The sequence below is a fragment of the Lissotriton helveticus genome, chromosome 11 (genome assembly GCF_964261635.1).
Source record: "Lissotriton helveticus chromosome 11, aLisHel1.1, whole genome shotgun sequence".
Classification (NCBI taxonomy): domain Eukaryota; kingdom Metazoa; phylum Chordata; class Amphibia; order Caudata; family Salamandridae; genus Lissotriton; species Lissotriton helveticus.
This window is the reverse complement of record NC_136072.1, coordinates 13,603,808-13,617,603: the sequence shown is the minus strand read 5'-3', so window position 1 is coordinate 13,617,603 and position 13,796 is coordinate 13,603,808. Positions and strand designations below refer to the sequence as shown.

Sequence of the window (13,796 nt, the reverse complement as noted above, 5' to 3'; positions counted from 1 at the left end):
TCGGAAGCCGGACTGTGAGAAGTCGAGGGATTTGTTGGTTTCGAGGAAGGCGGAGAGCTGGTTGTTGACAGCTTTCTCGTTGACTTTGGCCGGGAATGGAAGGAGCGAGATGGGGCGGTAGTTTTTGGGTTCGGTGGGGTCTGCTGTTGTTTTTTTTAGAAGGGCGCTGAGTTCGGCGTGTTTCCAGCTTTCCGGGAAGGTGGCGGAGTTGAGGGAGCAGTTGATGACGTCTCGGAGGTGTGGTGCTATGAAGGAATCTGCTTTGTTGAAGATGTGGTGAGGGCATGGGTCTGTGGGGGATCCTGAGTGGATGGAATTCATCAGGCGGATGGTGTCCTCAGTGGAGATTGGGTTCCAGTCATTAAGGATGTTCAAGGGGGGGTGAAGGTACGGCAGAAGGTTGGGTGGGTTGGTCTTCGGGTTGGTTGTCGAAACTGTTGTGGATGTCTGCGATTTTGTTGTGGAAGAACGAAGCTAGGGAGTCACAGAGGACTTGAGAGGGAGTGATGTTGTTGGAGTTGGCAGTGGGGTTGGTAAACTCTTTGACGATGTTGAATAATTCCTTGCTATTGTGGGCGTTGTTGTCAAGTCGGTCTTTGAAAGCGGCTTTCTTGGCAGTCCGGATCAGTTGGTGGTGTATGAGGGTGGCGTTTTTTAAGGCGTCCCTGGTGTTGGTGTTTGGGTCTTTTTTCCAGGCCTTCTCAAGTGAGCGACAGAGTTTCTTGGATTTCTTAAGTTCATCGTTGAACCAGGGGGCGTTTTTGTTGCTTAGTTTAATTTGACGTTTTTTCAGGGGTGCCAGGTTGTCGGCGCAGTTGGTTAGCCATTGAGTGAGGTTAAAGGCTGCTTTGTTGGGGTTCGAAGAGTGGGCAGGAGGGTTTTGAAGAAGCGATGAGGAGATCTGGTCGATGGTGATTTTGTTCCAGTTTCTTCGCAGGGTAGGTTGAGGGTGGTTGTTGGTTGTGGTTTTTTTGTAGATAAAGTGAACGCAGCTGTGGTCCGTCCAATGGAGGGCTGTGGTGTGACTGAAGGAAATATGTTTGCTGGAGGTGAAGATAGGGTCGAGTGTGTGACCTGCATTGTGGGTGGGGGTATTAACAAGTTGTTTGAGTCCGAGGTTGGCGAGATTGTCCAGAAGGGTGGTGGTGTTGCTGTCGTTGCTCTTTTCCAGGTGAAAATTGAGGTCTCCCAATAGAATGTAGTCCTCGGAGGGGAGGGCGTGAGGGGTGATAAAGTCAGTGATGTCTTCACAGAATTGTGCACGGGGTCCTGGTGGCCTGTAGAGGAGGGTGCCTCTGAGTGTGGTCTTAGGGTCGGTGTGGATCTGGAAGTGAAGGTGCTCGGCGGTAGCGAGGTTGACGTCTGGGCTGGTTGAGATGCGGATGGAGTTCTTGTGGACGATAGCGATGCCTCCTCCTGTTTGCTTGTAGCGGTCTTTTCGGATGATCTTGTAGCCTTCCGGGATGGCAATGGTGATGTCTGGGGCTGAGGAGGCATTCATCCATGTTTCAGTTAGGAAGGCGACGTCCGGAGAGATGGTGTCTAGTAGATTCCAGAGGTCGATGGCGTGTCTGTGGATCGAGCGGGTGTTGAGCAGGATGCATTTTAGGTGGTTGGTGACAGGTCTCTGTTTGGTGTTAGTGGGTGAGGAGTTGGTCTTGGTGACGTCAAATTTGCAGGAGATGCATGTGAAGGGTCCATGGGTGTGTCCAGGAGCGGCTTGTGCGCAGCTGGGGAGTCGGCCGGGGTTAAGGGCTAAGAGGGTGGATGATTTGTATGTAATGCGGGAGGGGTGGGGGCTGCGGGGACCAGGGGGTCTGGCACTTCTGGAGGAGGATGACCAGTGGGGAATTCCGCAATTAGTTGGCCCCCCAGCTAAACCATGGACTCCCCTAGCAACACAAATTCTGGCACTTACTCTCAGTAACTCTCTGAGGGCTTGTAATGGCCGATCTAGGAGTGACATCCCCTCAAAACCTACTTTTAACAAACCCGGGCAGGAGTCTCATTTGGATTACATCCTTGTTCAGACTTCGGACTGGAACAAGGTCTCGGACTTTGAAGTAGTCCAAAGAGTTGACAGCGACCACAATGCGCTGATTCTCTCGCTGGTTTTGCCCAGTGGTTCTACGGACTACCAGCCGGTTGAGGCACCTCCAGATCATAATTTAATTTTAACTAACGATAGGCGCAGAGTCTGATGGACTAAGCTCTTGGATAACCCTGCCCACATCTCCAAGCTTTATGCACGGATACTCCCCACATTTGAACGCGTAGGGGCCCTCATTAATCAATCCTCCTTAGAAGAACTCTTCCCCAAGTTGGGTACCCTCCATACGGATTTGGTGGATAACCTTGTGGAATTTTTAAATCCAGTTGCGAGGAAAGGGCCCCGTAGGGGGCAAAGACCCTCATGGTTCAATTCAGCTTGTAGGAAGTCAAAGGCCAAACTGCTCGCTGCATTGAAGCCCCCCAGGGATATAGAGGTAGTTAAGTTGAGGAGGGCGGAGCTGAAGCAAGCTATCCACCATGCAAAGGTGGATTGGGACTATTCCAACTGGGAAAATATGCTGGCCTCCCTTCAGGCTAGAGACGCTCGTAAATTTTGGCAGATAGTGAGAACAGGATCTGCCGAGCCGACTCAAGCTGTGGAGGCCAACATAGCGGCTTCGGTGTGGGAAGATCACTTCCGCAGTCTTTATGAAGAGGTTGGCCCGGGCCTGCACAAGCCCCAAGCTGGGTCATCGTTTGAACACCTTTTTTCCACCGGCGGGTCAACTGCGCAAGATTTAATTTTGGAAGGCGCGGAGCCATTGCAATTTTCTTTAGGGGAGGTCTCTAACGCAATATCTAAACTGCCATCAGGAAAAGCCCCCGGATTAGATAAGATCCCGGGTGATCTATTTAAGCACCAACCTAGGGTTTGGGCTCCCTACTTGTTAGTAGTTTTTAATGCAATCCTTGGGGGAATGGCGGTCCCCAGTACTTGCTGGGAGCAGAGATTGTACCTATCTTTAAGAAGGGCTCTCCTCTGCTCCCAGCCAACTACAGGCCAATCAGCCTCATTGGTGTTTCACAAAAAGTTTTTGTGAGGTTGATTCTTGACCGCCTGCAGGAACGGATGATGGACCACTCAATTTTAAGCACATTCCAGGCGGGGTTTAGGAGTAAGGTGTCAACCACGGATCAAATCTTTCGGCTGGCCCTTCTCTTCTGGAAGACGGTGCGGGTGGAGGGGGGGTATATTGTATACCGTCTTTGTCGACCTCCGTGCGGCATTTGACCTGGTTCCGCGGAGCAAACTTTGGACGGTACTTGCCGAACTCGGTATTCCCCCGCTCTCCTAGACATCATTGTTCGCCTACATACACATAATTATGCACAGGTTAGGTGCGGGAGGATGGGTTGCCTCTCTAAAAGATTTCCCGTTGGCAGAGGGGTAAGGCAGGGCTGTGTTCTTGCACCGACCCTGTTTTGCCTCTCTGTCAACGGGGTAATCGACTTTTTAAACAAAGTTACCAACACAGATGCACCTAGGCTCGGCGGCAACAGGGTGCCCGCAATCATGTTTGCGGACGACACCCTGCTGCTGTCGAAATCCCCTATGGGGATTCAGCGTATCCTGGAGGGGTTTGAGGCATTCTGTGGAGAGCACGGTCTCGAAATAAATGCCATGAAAACTAAGTATATGATCTTTAATCCCCCCCAAAAAACACGACCCAATCCATCTATAGGCCTGAATAGATTAGAAAGAGTTTTTACGTTTGAGTACCTTGGGCGTGACCATTAATGATAAACTGGAATGGGGTGCTCACCAGGTTAAGTCCCAGCTCAGATTGGCTCAATTAACAGGGGGAATATTCAGGCTAGTAAATTCTAATAGATCATCTGTTAGGCCGCTAGCCCCCTCGTTGGAGATTTATAGACTCCAGGCCAGAGTAGCCATCCTCTATGGTAGCGAACTCTGGGGATATGCCTGTAAAAAAGAGTTGGTCAGTCTAGAAAACAAGTTTCTTAGACAACTCCTAAAGTTACCAGTAAGCACACCACTCCTGCCTCCCAGGCTGGACCTAGATCTGAAGCCCTTGGACGAAGTGTGGGTGTGAAACCTTTAACTTTTTGGAGAAGACTATGGTCCATTCCAGAGTTAGCCAATTATAGGCAGGAATTGCAGGAAATCCTTTCTCTTCCTGCTATAGAGAACATCCTGTGGTTCAAATACATAAAAACTGAATCTGCCCGGCTGGGCCTTCCGTCCCTGTGGAGCGATCCTGAAGTGGCATGCCAAGGTTTGTCCCGTAAACATCTGGTGGCAACCTTTTATGCATGCAACCTGGCATCCCACACACAGGGTACACGTCCAGACTCTTTGGCTAACATTTTTCTCGGGGTGAAAGACTTCTATAAGTTCGAGTCAGTTTTCGATGACATCTTTCCAAATTTGGCCAGGAAGTTATACCTCCAATGGCGGTACAGTACTCTTCCGCTAAGAGCATTCACCAGTAAATGGAAGCAGCAGTCCCTGGAAAACTGTCCTGGTTGCAATTATAGGCTTGAAGATGAACTGCATCTAGTCTTCTTCTGTCCCGCCTACACTGCGGCCAGAAGGTGTTGGGTAATTCCTTTATGTAAAAATCTAGGGTTTCGCAAATGCTCTGAGGCCTTCAGAATTCTTAAAACTGACCTATCAAAAGTAACTGTTTTCGCAATGGCCAAATTTTTAGAAGCAGCATGGCATAAGAGATTGCTCCTAATTCCTAGGGTACCTTATTCCTGAGCCTCTGTTTGTGCTATTTTGTGCTAAAATTCTGTGTTAGATTACTATATGTAAGATTTTAGTTTTACTATTACATTGTTTTTTTGCTAATTTGTAATATTTTAGACTGTCCTAAAGAATCAGTAGTGGCTTACTGGATCGTTATATAGAATAGGTGACGCATTCTCGCTTTGTACTTATGTGCTATTTCGTTATTGATGTAACAATGATGTCTCATTTTGTTTGTATTCATTTTATGCTTATCTTTTATGGCAAATCGCCGAAATAAAGATCAATGATGATGATGAATGAAAGATACCCTTTGTTAGGCACACACTACCTTCAATGAGGTTTCTAGGTGCCAATCTTACTCTGAGTATTACAATTAATGGGTGTTTTGGCTGATGTGAAGCTTGTGAATGAGGGTAACACTCTGTTTTGCTGGAAGGAAATTCAGGAGAATGGGTGTGTGATTGAAAAGGTTCTACAGCCCCTGGCTTTGAGTGCATTCTTTGAGATGATTGGTAGAACTTGATCCTGACTATAAAAGTAAAACTCCCAGATTAAAGAGAGACTCTCTGTTTAAGATACCCAGGTCCTAAATGATGGTAGTGTTAGTACATACAGCATGCTAAATGTGATCTGATTCTTAAGCTTGGGCTGAAAATTCGTTTTGCTCGCGGAATTTGCCAATTTTTGGCAATTTCGCAGTCCGCGAATCGCGCAAAATTGCCAAACAATTGGCAATTTGCAAGTTCGCGAATTTTTTTTGCTTGTTCGCGCTTCAAAAATACAATCTCGCACGCGCTGCCTTGACTTACCTTGATTCTGAGTTTGCCAAGTTGTTTTCCTCCCGTGAACAAGATGGCCACGCCCAAAAACTATGGCATGGGTAAGTTTGCGGTAGCCGCGCTGAAATAAAACCCCGTGAACACGCAAAAATAAAAAAATCCACAAGTTCGCAGAAATTCGCGGATTTTGTGGACCGCAAATTCACTTTCGCACGAATTTGCGTACCTCGAATTCGCAAATTTTGCCCATACTTACTGATTCTGCCAGAGGATGGGAGCCAGTGTAATGTCTTCCTTGCCAGCGTGATGTGATCCCTTTTCTAGAGGCACCCGCTGCCCATACATGGCCTCTCTGTAGTTGTCCTACTGATGCTGCAGAAAGACCCCCATATGTACACTGCAGTATTCCAACCCAGCGGTATCCATGACACCTACCACCGGGTTTATATGTTCCTAAGACAGAAGAGGAAGAGTAGGGTTTAGGCTGTTCAGTTGGTGAAACCCATAACCCATTACCTTACCAATTTGGGGTTCCAGAGACTTTCTGCTGTTAAGAGTAAAGCATAGATGTTTTATCCTAGAAGCCCGCCTTGGGGTTGGGCCAAGGGAACGCTTGGATATGGGATATATATATAAAAAACATAAATTCACTGAAAAAAAGCAAAGGTCAAAGTGAAGTTATGTTTGGCTTTGATTACAACACTAGAACACATGCTTAAAAATACCACAGAAATTCGTCCCACAAAAATACACTTGGGGGTCGATTCCGATTCGGGAAAAAAACTGTCCGTACGATTTGTATCCGGAGCCCTCTCCGTACGAATTGTACCCGTCCTTCCGAGTCGCGAAGTACGATCCGTATTCCGTGAATCCGTCCGAATCGTCGCGATCCGTACGTATTGCAAGGCTGAAACCGTGAACCGTACGACTCGTACACATGCCGTACGACCCGACGAGTACGATCAGGACCGGGGTATGAGGACGCTATTCGTACGGTCCACATGTACGATCGGTGTACGAGCCGTACCCCCATTGTACGATCGGTGTGCGAGCCGTACCCCATGTACGATCGGTGTACGAGACGTACCCCATTTACGATCGGTGTACGAGCCGTACCCCCATTGTACGATCGGTGTACGAGCGGTGTACGAGCCGTACCCCATGTACGATCGGTGTACGAGCCGTATACCGATTGTACAATGGGGGTACGGCTCGTACACCGATTGTACAATGGGGGTATGGCTCATACACCCCATGATCGCAGGGGTACGCACCGTACCCCTGCGATCATGGGGGGTACGCACCGTACCCGGGGGGGCATTCCGTACCTGTTTTGGTGCGAACTCTGCTTTTACGGCTGTTTTCAGCTCCCGTAGAAAAAGGGTTGTACTGTGCGTACCCGACACGTATCGTACTTGCTGGGTCGTAAAAACCTGCCGCGAACTGTACAGATCTCACGTACAGCGGGTTCCGAGGGAGAATCGTACGGAGATTAGAGACGTACGGTGTCTTGTACGACTCGTACGGAGTACGGCTCCTGGTACGAATCGTACTTCGTCGTACGTGCGGGATGTTTACAGGTACGATTCGTACGGGGAAAAACGCTCCGTACGACGATTCGGAGCGCTTTTTACCGGATCGGAATCGACCCCTGAATGTGCAGTAATGGTTACGAATTAACAAAGGGACTTACGACTCGTAAAGTTATGAGTGAGGGGTCTCCGCACCCATGTGGGATTCTCCACATTCATTTAAATGAATCAAAACATTTGTAAGTCCAACAGTTTGATTAAGGGGAGAGGAGTTGGCCTAAGGACAAGGGCAGTCAACCTCGAATCTGGGGAACTGGGTTCGAGTCTCAGCACTGATCCTGAACATCCTGTGATTCTGGGCAAATCACTTAATCTCCCCGTGCCTAGAAAACAAAAATTAATGTGTCCTCATGTAATGCAACTGGTGCTATGTAAAGCGCTCTGAATCCCGATTTGGGTCAAGTTCGCGCTATATAAAACTCTGTAAAAAAAATCAAAAAGAAACAGTGAGGTTATGAGCATTGCATTTGGTGTGTAAGTTATGGTTTGCATGGCTACAGTGTGAGTTGCGGACTGTGGCGATAACTGTAATTGAGCTTGAAATTGAAAATGCTGAAAACTTTACAATGTTCTGCACTAAATTCACATCAAATATTTACTTTGGGGAATCCTGTACTAAAAACACTGATGCTTTTCTTGGCAGTGCTTGCATCTCTGAAAATGAAAGCATGTCCGGTTTACTAAATGGTACCCAGAGAGAAGCATCTTTACTGCAAAGTTTTGAAACAACATCTGTATGGGTGATTACTAGTTTCGGCTGCATCATAACTGCATTTGTGGTCTCAAAGGGGAAGCCCTTCAGGATGCCCCTGTACACAAACTGTGAGTATGTTTCCTATGTTTGAAGTATTGTTTATGTACACATTACATAGACGTAAGTAAATAAAGTTTATTCACGCATAGTTATTTAAGACCGTAGCAGTTAAATTACATTTGATAAAGACATTCTTATCATACAATAATTCCAAATATTGATTTTGAAACAAAAAATATATTACACTGTCAATGCAATTCTTTCTGTCTTGCTATGCACAGAGTTAAAAACACATTATATTTTAAAAATATTGATAAAATATGATACGTGCATTAAAGACAGGTCCAGAGCACTATTTCAAAACCGTAGAGTCCTGTATCTGATCCTAAAGTGCAGATGTGCTGTACAATGTTTCTTCATAAAGTGCACAAATTTCGCCATAGTATGTGCCAAAACAGTAGAGAGTTATATTAGAAAAGTTTATCTACAAATGTCACTTTTAATAGCTGTTAAGGTTGCTTTTTTGACAAGTAGTGCTCAGGAGTGGTTAACTGTTTTTTCCCTGCACTTTTTAAAAATGTGTGAATCAACAGTTTATCTTCGAGTCTGAGGGCCCGATTCACAGAACTAACTTAAGACAAAATCCTAAACTTACTACCATTTTGATATTCACAGAAGGCACTTACTCATTTTGGTATTCACAGAAGGCACTTACTCATTTCGGTATTCACAGAAGTTAGGAGTCCTAACTTTAGGACTCCTAAATGCCTTCTGTGAATACTGAAATTCTTAAAGTTAGGATGTTTTTCAGTTTAGGAGTAGTAAAGTTAGGACTCCTAACTTTAGGACTCCTAAATGCCTTCTGTGAATACCGAAAGTCTTAAAGTTACGATTTTTCTCAGTTTAGTAGTCCTAAAGTTAGGAGTCCTAACTTTACTACTCCTAAACTGATAAAAATCCTAACTATAAGACTTTTGGTATTCACAGAAGGCATTTAGGAGTCCTAAAGTTAGGAGTCCTAACTTTACTACTCCTAAACTGAGAAAAATCCTAACTTTAAGACTTTCGGTATTCACCGAAGCCATTTAGGAGTCCTAAAGTTAGGAGTCCTAACTTTGGGAATACCGAAATGAGTAAATGCCTTCTGTGAATACCAAAATGGTAGTACGTTTAGGATTTCGTCTTAAATTAGTTCTGTGAATCGGGTCCAGTGGCACTAAACCTTGTAATGACAGCCTGCCTTCGGGTATGTATTCCCCACTTGTTAAATGGAACTCTGAGCAAATGTCTTCTTTATTTCTTGTAATAACCCCAGGCATACACGTGTGATGTGTACTATATTTTCTACTCCCTTAATACACAGCCTACCAGGCACTTCCATGGGTGCCTTGTTCCAATTTTTCCTTATGTTTCTACAGTTCAAGCTTCCTGACCATCCAGGTTCCATATATGGTTGAGACTTTAGTATTTTTTATTCATTGACCATGGACCAGGCATGCGATCTACTGGCTAAGTTCTCTAATGACTATTTTTTTTTTAAGCAGCTGGAGAAGGGAATTTGCCCATATTGTTTGAATTCCAAGTTCTTTATTTGCTGATTCCAATTAGAGGTGTGCTGGTGCTATTTCATTCCTTTGCATCTCCTGCCACAGAGCTTGGCATAATTGGCTTTTGGAGGCTGACCTTATTCGGTTCCAGGTTTTTACATAGGCCCCTTGACTCACTGGCCCAAACTCCAGTCTTATCCGGACTGGGCATGCTTTTTCAGGAAGGTGGAACAGTGATCTAAATACTTTCAAAGAGATTAGATTTAAAAGTTCAGCATCTCTGCCCTGAAGTACTTCACTACCGTATGTAACGGTCGACAAGAGTCAAATCAAAACAAATCAAAATCAGCTTTATTCGGTGCAACACATCTCACCATAAAAGCATACTATTATGAAAACAGTCCTATATTTACATTGTCATCTCTAATTCATACAAATACAGGAAAGAGAATGTATCAAATACATTTTCAAGTGGTTGAAATCCATAAGGCAGTCATTAGACCTTTTTTTTGGGGGTTGCTAGATGCAATAATGCAAAAGTCTAGGCATCTGGCTCGACCAGGACCTTAACTTTAAAACCCAGGCCAGAAAAACCTCAGGGACCTGCTTTGGCCTCATTCGCATGACCCGAAAGATCCTACACCTGATCCCCCTCCAGTCCAGGAAACTACTGATGCAGGGGTTGGTTAACTCCAGGTTAGACTATGGTAACGTCCTGTACCTGGGAGCCCCAGCATCGGTCATTCAGAGACTTCAGGTGGCTCAGAACGCGACTGCCAGAGTACTTACAGGAACCAAAGCAAGATGCTCGGTGAAACCAGCCCTCAGGAGCCTACACTGGCTCCCAGTTAAGGAGCGCATCACCGTCAAGACGCTATGCATCTCGCACAAAATTTTGCATGACAAAGGCCCTCCAATCCCCAGACCCCTGATGAAGCCCCACCAGTCTATAAAAAACCTAAGATCCGACGCACTTGCCCTTGCCAGCATCCCAAGAATAAAAAAGTCAAGATCCGGCGGCCGTCTGTTCGCCTACAACGCGCCGAAACTCTGGAACACCCTCCCAGTAGCCATGAGGAGAGAACCTAACCTCCTCTACTTCCGGAAACAACTAAAAACCTGGCTCTTCCCTTAAAACCCTGTTTTTCCGATTGTCCCCCTCCCCTCTGGAAATACCAGGTCCTCTTAGAGCTGGGATGCCCAAGGGTAACTATGCGCTCTACAAATCCCTATCCAAATCCAAATCCAAATTATAAGCTAATCAAGGGACATTGCATTCATCTTAAGAGGTAAAGTGCTGGTGCGTAAAGATGCACTCTAATACCTAGAGCGCAGAGAGTCATATCTTATCAAGGGTATACGATTAAAAACAGTACTAAAAGTAGTCTTTAAGATTTTCATATATCAGTGCATTCACGTTTGAATAATCTTTTCTTTTCCTCATTGCAAGTTGTACAAAACAAATTACAGAATTTATGTTTTTCACATTTTCCAGACTACATACAAAGTTAAAAGCATATTTATAATTAAAAAGCATTTTAGATAAAAAGAGCAGTTTTAAAACTGATTTCCGGAAGCCTTGTAAAAACTACAAAAAAGAATAAAGTGCATGGCGGATTGTATAGATTTACCGTCACATGGGCAATTTGGCAGTTTGTGACACCATTTTTCCACCTGGGGGAAAGCAACTAAATAGTATAGTGTACCCATCCTTAACCTTGTTAGGTAAAATCTCTGTTGTACATTTCTCACCAATATTAAATATGGCTGTGTGCCCCTCACAAGCGGTCATTCACAATATGAAATAATGCTATGTTTTTGGCTAGCAGTCCGTTCTCTTTCATTTTCCATTCTTTTTAAATATTTCAACTTAACTTCATTTTTCCTGAACTCCTGTATATAGAGAGGGTCTTTCCCGTTAATGTAGATTTTACAATTTTTTAGAAGGTTGAAAATGTACTCCAGCCATGATATCTTTCTACTTAAATCGAGAGCTAAACAGTCCATGATTAAGTCTTACGTACACCATGCCAAAAGGTGAGGCCGGCAGCATTTATTATATCACTAATGTACGGGGCTGATAGTTCTTTATGGATTATATAGTTTGCAGTCGCACTGGGGACTGTCAACAATCTTTTTAAGAACTTGTTTACTTGAGTCTGTATGAAGACGGTGTTAGATCTCCCCCAAATTGCTGCCCCACAACAACCCCCTGAGATAGATTTGCTCTGGTAAAGTGCTAACATTTCTCGGATGGGTTTGTTACCTATTTTTCCTGAAAATCTGAAAATGCTCTCTATGGATCTTAAAAATGTCACATTGCTTAATTTGATATGGGTGTTCTATGTACCATTCTTGTTAAAAAGCATCCCCAGATAGTAGAAAGATGAGACTCTGTTAATTACAAATCCATCTACATGATGTTGTTTGTTTTTAGACCTGCAGCTCCCACATGACTTCACTGCACAGCCAAATTTCTGCAGATTGGCTGTAATCTTGAATTTATGCCCCTCTACGCCTTAATTCATGCTGGAGATGCCGCTATTGGTTCTGGGTCATTCATATTGGATTTGGCCCCTCCTCAGACCACCAATATTCAGGCAGGAGCAAAGGCTACTCCTTGTAAGTGCGCTGTTACTGCGCTTCTCGCACACTTCTGCCCATATCCTCTTGTTTCGGATCACCCTCACTCACTCGCGTATAGTCGGTTGCCCTTAGGTCAATTATCATGTTCACTTGGTTTTTAGACCACTTTGCTCCAAACACTTTCTTGTTCTGCTCCTACTTTTGATAAGTTTATAAAGAGCAACCCTCTATCCACTCTATCAGCACTTTGGTCTAGGCTCACTTGAGTTTTTCAATTCTCACATTGTGAAGTTCAATGTCATCATCACCTCACCCAACCACAGATTTGGGTTGTATAGCTACCCTTGACATATGCAAAACTTTAATCGCCGAACACGCCCTAACTTGTTCTTTTCTTTTTGTCCCCTTATCTTTCTTGTCCTTTTCCCTCTCCCCTTCCCCCACCCTTCCTTATTAATGTCTGGCCTTATACAGGCTAACTCTCAGGCATATACCTTGCTGTCCTCGTAATGATCCCCCTAATCTAGCCAGGATCGAAATGCTGCCGACAGCCAGATCTTTATACAGATTTATTTATGGGGAATCATGTGGAGCATAGGATGTTTTTTACAATTGTGACTGTTGTAAATATGTATGTGAAGTCACTATGGACGTAAATGCCTGAGGTCTGGAAATCTGGTGATTTCCAACCCCGTTCTCACCCACTGCACTTTATTTATACCTTGTTTTCTTTCGGATTATTTGATTAATAAACCTGTTTGTCCACTTGGAGAAAACGTACACAGTTCACAATGTAGTTCTGTGTAAACCTTACTTTATATATTTGTTTTTGTAAGGGACCAGTGTCTCTAAAAATATTTTATTTTGGAAGCAAAGAATCATCAATCTTGCTTTCAAACGTATGCATATATGTGCATCTAATCAGAGAGCATTCTGGGAGCATTATACATAGCCTTATATTGTTAAACTTTGCAAACGTGTGTGCACATTTTTATACTGGTACTACTGTCAGTAGTGCAGTCTGAGCTTACAGCATTTCCTTAGAGCACTCACCCTTATCATAACGCTTTGTATTAATGACCCATAAATACAAGTTCAAACAGTATTAACATTTGGACACAAATGTTATCATAACTGCAGACAGTGCCCTTCCCTGATCTATAATGTGGTGGTGTAATCTGGCAATCAAAAGCTTTGGGCTGCAGGGGGTTGGACCTGCTTGTCCCAAGGAGAAAATAAAAATGAAAACTTCTTGTCCTTGACCCCAAACAATATGTTCTGGGCGTTGGGCTATAGGAATTCCACACCCCTGTTAAACATAATGTAATAGTGTAAATAGGTGTTCACCTATGGAAGAGCCAGCCTTGCCACAGTGAAAAACATCATTGCAGCTTTTCCACTGCCAGGACATGTAAAACATTAAATAGACATGATCCACTTTTAAATGCCAAGGGGCTTATTTATGAGCCACCGCTGCGTCACTTTTTGTGACAGAGCAGTGGTGTAAAATATTTGACAACATTGCGCCCTATTTACAAAGTGACGCATCTAGGCAGATGGGTCACTTTGTAAATCCCTGCGCCACATTATACCTGCATCAGGTATAATGCATGCAGGGTGGGTGTTCCCATGCAGTAAAGCATCGTAGAAGTGACGCAGTGAAATCTACACGATTTCACTGTGCCACTTCTAGGACGCCACTGCGTCCAAACCTGACACCTGCTTGGAGCAGGCGTGAGGAGTGACTCAGCACAATAAGTATAGGCCTCA

At 44.6% G+C, this 13,796-nt stretch overlaps 1 protein-coding gene across 1 annotated transcript in view; it reads left to right on the top strand.

Moving 5' to 3' along the window:
- LOC144792100 (putative cation-transporting ATPase 13A4) overlaps nucleotides 1-13,796 on the top strand; it is a 307,439-nt gene that overhangs the window by 277,018 nt on the left and 16,625 nt on the right. Inside the window, exon 27 of the mRNA XM_078666970.1 lies at nucleotides 7,783-7,961. Within this exon, the coding sequence (XP_078523096.1) occupies nucleotides 7,783-7,961 (179 nt within the window). The remainder of the gene's footprint in view (nucleotides 1-7,782; nucleotides 7,962-13,796) is intronic.